Source organism: Neopelma chrysocephalum, unplaced genomic scaffold (genome assembly GCF_003984885.1).
Source record: "Neopelma chrysocephalum unplaced genomic scaffold, ASM398488v2 Primary Assembly neopelma1_138, whole genome shotgun sequence".
Lineage (NCBI taxonomy): Eukaryota > Metazoa > Chordata > Aves > Passeriformes > Pipridae > Neopelma > Neopelma chrysocephalum.
In genome coordinates, this window is record NW_020897800.1 from 2,481,645 (window position 1) to 2,487,523 (window position 5,879).

The window sequence follows — 5,879 nt, forward strand, 5'->3', positions numbered from 1 at the left end:
GGGCGCGGGGGGGATGCGGGGCCCGCGGCGCCGGCTCCCGGCGCTGCCCGCGCTGCTGTGGCTGGCGCTGGCCCCGCTGCCCGGCCCCGCGGCGCGGGCAGAGCTGCGGGTGCGGGTGCGGCTGCCCGGCGGGCAGGTGACCGAGGAGAGCCTGCAGGCCGACAGCGGGGCCGACTGCGTCAGCCTGGAGCTGCGGGCGGCGGACGGGGCGCTCGTCACGCTCACGGCTGATTTCAGACAGGTACGGGGCCGAGGGGAGCATCCCCGCGGGGATCGCGGGGCAGGGATGCGCGGAGCGCCCGCCCGCCGGCCGGTCCGGGGCTCCCTCGGTGATTCCCGGAGGAGGTGAAAGGCAGAGGGATGGATGGGAGCGCTGGCACCGCGCGGGTCACGGCTCTGGGAGTGCTTTTTGTAGGATGAGCGGTCCTTCCCTTCCTCCCTCCGGGCTGGGGTGGACTCGGAACCTGGGGGTTCCAGGGGCCAGAACTGTTTCATCAGGCGAGGGAGGCGGTGATCCCACACTCAGAAGGAGCCAGGATGACCATGGGGCGATGCGCTGGGGAAGGGTCCAGGCAGGCAAAGAGCGGGAGCTGGCAGGACAGGCACGTGTAGGGGAAACTCCGTCCATCCTCACGCACGGTTGGGGTCTTTGTTTGAGGTCTCTGCAGAGCTCCGCACAGCCCCGAGCCGGTGAACCAGGCTCGCTGTCCCCACTGGTGTCACACCTGCGACCTGGGCTGCCTCCGTGCTGGAAGCAGCCGGTGCAAGGTCCCGGTGGGACGGGTGGCAGTGCCCCTGCACCCGGCTGACCCCCGCAGCGCTGCTCCTCCTTGTGAACGGCACAGCTTTGCATGGCTCTGCAGAGTTTTGCATGGCAGGCTCGGCACAGCTGGGCACGGAGCAGGGGCAGGGCAGGAGAGTCTGCACGGGGAGATCTCGGGTTCCTGACTCTGGGATGGGGGTGTCCATGTCTCCTGTACCTCTGGGATGTCTCTCTCCACGATGCCATGGGGTGGTTAGTTCCTTAGGTGGGCTCCTGCTGTCTTTGGGAGCTCGTGTGTGTGTGGGGGGTGGGAAGTGTTTGACTGACAGCTGTCTGTGGGACTGACAACACCCTCTCCCCCCAGCCCAGAGTGCCAGAGGTGACCTCTGCAGGGAGGTGATGCTGGCTGAGCTGGAGCCCAAAATCCCACCCTTCTCACTGGCTCCTTGGCCAACGTGGAGCATTCCAAGCCTGGCTGGATGCAGTGAACCTCCTACTGCTCAGAGAAGAGCCCTTTGCAGCCGTGTGGGTGGCAGGGCTTTGTGGGTGCCACGGCTGTGTTATCTTGTTCCAACCCCCCTTTCAGACTGTTTGCTCAGGTGGACTTTGGTTTGCAGCAGGAGGAAGCTCAGGCCCATGAGACAGGAAGGTGTTGTGTCCCAACCTTGCTGTGAACCTTGGAGCCTTTTGCCAGGGATTGTTCTGGTGTCTCTCCCCCTTTCAGCTGCACTCCTTGCAGGCTCCCGGGGTCCCCTCTTCCATCTGGGGGGGTGCAGGGGCAAGCCCCCCTCTCTCTGAGATGGCAGCAGAATCCATGGAGATTTTGGAAGCAATGGCATGCTCCAAGTACTCCAGCACATGTGCAGGGAAGCAGCCCCACGGCTCCTATTAAAAAAACAATATTAAAACATTGCAAGAAGACGTGGCCCAGCAGGGAAGTTAAGGGAGGGAGGGCTCTCAAGCCTGCAGATTGCAAACTTGCACACTGCAATGTGTTCCCAGGCAATGGAAATCCAACCTCATTTACAGATCCTCTAGGTAGGTCCTTTGGGAGCCTGGGATGTGACCTGGGGACTGCTGGTGTCCTGAGGTGTTGATTTATTTTGGTTTTTTTCAGCATTTTTCACTTGCTTCAGCTCTTCTGGAGAGCTCATCCACAAACCCAACAGGGTGTATGTTATCTCCTCTCTGGCTCTCATCCTTATTATAGTTGAGCTGCCTCTGGGTTCAGCTTCTCTGAAGGTCTCTGGCTCCAGTCTGTTAAATCCTGAGCTCCATGCATCCCCTCAGCTCCTGCTGGAAGCACCCAGATGGGCCCTGGAAGGCTTTGCAAGCCTCGGACTCGCAGGAGCTCATTCCTCATCTTCAGTTTTAGAGCAGTTAAGAACTGGCTCTCTCTGCCCCATGGCTTTGCTGGAAAAATATATGAAAAAAAACCAGGAAATGATAAAGGAGTGGGGAGCTGGCTGTGCAGTGAGTAATGGGGTGAGCAGGCAGCAGCCTGGCCAGGCTTCCCCCTCTTCACCCGGGCAGTTCCCCGTGCTCATCTGCTGCTCATCTCTCCAAAATTGCACAACTTCTCCTCCCCGGCGAAGGTCGTGGGGTTGGTTCTGAGTGTTCACAGAGGCAGCTGGGGTTGTTGCCCTGGTGCCCCCAGCCAGATTGCGTGGCTGTGCTGTGGCCAGGATGCTGGGGTTTTTCCACAAATGATTTTTCCACTTCCCTGGCTCAAACTGCAGGGGGTTAGTCCAAAAGGCAGGTTTTTATTTTTTTTTTCCCTCCTCTCTGCTGGCAGTTTGTGGTTGCCAGACCAGGGGCTGGAGAAGAAAGGAGCTAAATGAGATCACTGTTCATTGCTTTCCTCTGACACTGGTGGGACTTGAGCAGTGCCTGAGGCTTCCACAGAGTTGGGATTTTCATTTCTCTTCCACCCCTGCCTCCCCTCCAGAGCTGAACCTGGAGGAGTTGTGTCCTCAAGAGCAAACCAGGTTTTTTGTTCTTTAGTGCAGCACATACTGGTCAGTGAGAGTCCAACCTGGGACTTGGTGTTTTCTGGGCAGTGCAACAGTGACCACATTTGCAAGAATGTGATGAAAACACTTATTTTACTGCATAGTAGGGAGAAAAAAAAGTAATAAAACACTGAAGGGGGACAGCAACCCTAAATGTTGTACCTAATCTGAAGAACATGATCTTGCCCGTTGTTAAAAATGGCCTGAGAACAAAGTGGGTGGTTTTATTTCAAGGTCAGCACAAAGATGCAGAAAAGTTTCTTTTCCCTTTTGATTGCTGGAAGAGTTGAGTTGGAAACACAAGGGAGCAAGTCTGGGTTAATGGTATTTTAACACTTGCCCTGCCAGTCCATGCAGGGTCCTTGTTGACAAGGCTGACGTTCTGTGGTATTTTGGGGTGGTGTTTTCAGAATTTCCTTATGACGAGGGGCCATTGTGTTTGTTGACAAATGACCAGGTGATACAGGAAAGCATCTGTCCGAGATTGTATCTGTGTGATTGAGAAAGCAGAGACTGTTCTCTGGAGAGGCACCAAAAATAGAAAAGGAGGGTCATTCAGGGCAGGAGGGATGGGGTGGGCTTATTAAAACATGGTGCTGTTTGTCACTCTGACTTGTAGAATCTTATGGCTCTGAAAATGTGCTTTTTTTTCCCCCCTCTCCCAGCACATCCTTGATTCACCCTGAATATGTGGCAACACACCAAAGTGACTTCATTCCACTAAGAGAGGGGTTAAAAACCATAATCCCCACCCACTCAGGGTAACTCAGCTGGACCCCCAGTGTGGATGCAGGAGCACATTGCTGTCCAAGCACGTGGAATTCTGGCCAGCTGTGGCTGTTCCCTGGGGCCCTGACCACAGCAAAGGCTGCTGACAGGGCACAGAATTGGGCCCTGGAGGGCTGGTGTCACCCCTGCAGCACATCCCCTCTACCTGTCCCCCCTGCTCTGAGCAGCCACGGGACAGCAGAGACAAAAGTGGGTCCCACAGCAGCACTGATGGCCTTGGGGGGTGAAAATTTTGGCAGGAAAGCTGAATGGGTTGCAGGGAGGAAGGCATTGAAATAATTAATTTCCCTGGGAACTGGTTTGCTCCACTCCAAGTGGAGGGATCTGGACCACACAGGATTGTGAGTCCCTGCTGGATAAACCCGAACATGGGGGTTGGATTGTTCTCACCCCCCAGATGACAGTCCCTGGAGGAGCTGGCTGAGGACAGCACGAGTTGGGGAGAAGTTTGATGGTTTCCCTGCTCCTCCTTGCAGGCCAGGCTTTGCTGGAAGTCCCTTTGGTAGGCACGGGGATGTTGGGAGCTCAGAGCACTGATTTCCTTCCTTTAGGAAGGAGGAGCTGCTCCCCCCTTGCCGTGAGGGCCCCAGGCTGTGTCACCTGCAGTGCCCCAGAAGTGGCTGCTCCCTGTCACACCGAGTGTTTGTCACTCAGATCCAAGCAGGAGGTGAAGTGTCCCTGCCCCAGGAGTGCAGGGCAGGGCCGAGGATTCCCGACGCCCCCGCGCTGAGTTCACCTGGAGAGTCCCCACAACGCTCTGCTGGGACTTGTTCCCTGCTGGGAAATTTTGCAGAAACCCAGAGGTTAAGGGTGCTCTTTGTTGCCTTGGCTGGGTACCCACCTTGGCACTGGTTCCCTCTGCTCCTGCTGCCGGGAAGGAGGGGAGGTGGCTGAGGGGGGAAAGGTGCTCTCTGAGGAGGAGAAACTTTGGTGGCTCTTTCCATGTGAGGTATTTTTTTTAAGTGACATGCTTTGGTTCTTGCTCCACCTGAGCCATAGCCAGGGCAGGGAGAGCTGGGAAGCTGGGGAAAGCCAAGCAAGGCTTTGGGACAGGCTGGGGAAGAGAAGAGCCTGACTTCTTGCTCAGGACAGGGTGGCCACTGCAGGGTACATGTCATCCCCAGCAAGGATCACTTTGGCTTTGCTTGGAGCCAGGGAAAGGTGGGATTTCTCTCTTCAGGACAACCCGAGAGCCACAGGAGCCAGGTCCTTGAACAAAACAGCTTTATTAAAGCTGCTCCTTGGCTCACTGGCTGTTTCAGTGCTGGCAGCACAGCCCATTCCTGCCTTTCCCAGTGCATCTCCCTTGGTGTCAGCAAATGTGCTGGGAATCCCTGACACCTGGAGTTGGGGCAGGGGGAGTTGTGAATCTCTCCTATGCCTCAGCCATGAGGAGGAAGGAGTTGGCTGTCTGAAGGGTAATTCTTAAATAGACGGATCGGGAGGATTAATCAGTTGCTCAGCACGTTCTCATTTTACAGAAATTGCCTCCAACCTGGGAAGTGCTGCACTGTTTTTAATCTCCTGCCTGCAGAGGTTTTCAGCCTGAGTGCAAAACATGGTTATCCCTGTTTTGCTTTTCTCCAGACTGAATGCTGATTGTTCAAAGTGAATTCAAATTAAATCCATGGCTGAAGAACATGCCAGAGTCAGCTCCTGGTTTTAGGCCACTCATCCGTGGGCCGTGCTCAGTGTGGGAGCTCACAGCTGGAAGGCAGCTGGACTGAATGTGGATGGGAATGTGGGTTGTTCCAGTGGTGCCAGTGTCTCAGTGGGAAGTCTCCCCATTAAATCTGTGAAAAAATAATGATTCCATAGCAATTTCACAAGCATTTTTGGTATCTCTTCCTTCCCAAGCCTCCTTCATGACTATGACCGTGTCAGAAAGTCTGTATGTAAAATACCAAAACTATTGACCCAGGCAGAAAAGGAGGTCAGCTGCAGCTGATCATAATGGGCTATTCTGGCTTTAACAATTCGATTTTCCTTTCTGTTCCACGTGCTGTTGGGTTCAGAAAAATCAATAATTTTTTTCTCCAGGATAGCAGTTGTTCAGGAGCGAGTGAGGGAAGGCAGCAGAGGAGATTTGGGACTGCTTACTCAGTGAGGCATGGGGATAATGGCTGTGTGATACTTGTTTAACAAAACCAAACAAGGCTCCTTGGAGTGTTGCCTCCCTTCTTGGTGAAGGACAGAACCCCCAGCTGCTGTTTGAGGAAGCCGTGGATGTGGGATGTGACCTGGCAGCAATTTGTCCTTGCCACAGTGGGGTTGGGAAAACCCTTAATTCTTTCCATACAGCAGTGACTCTGCTG

At 54.9% G+C, this 5,879-nt stretch overlaps 1 protein-coding gene across 1 annotated transcript in view; it reads left to right on the forward strand.

The window, feature by feature from the left end:
- The first annotated feature begins 13 nt into the window (after positions 1–13).
- The window catches only part of OAF (out at first homolog), a 9,242-nt gene continuing 3,376 nt past the window's right edge, over positions 14–5,879 (forward strand). Inside the window, exon 1 of the mRNA XM_027699238.1 lies at positions 14–241. Within this exon, the coding sequence (XP_027555039.1) occupies positions 14–241 (228 nt within the window). The remainder of the gene's footprint in view (positions 242–5,879) is intronic.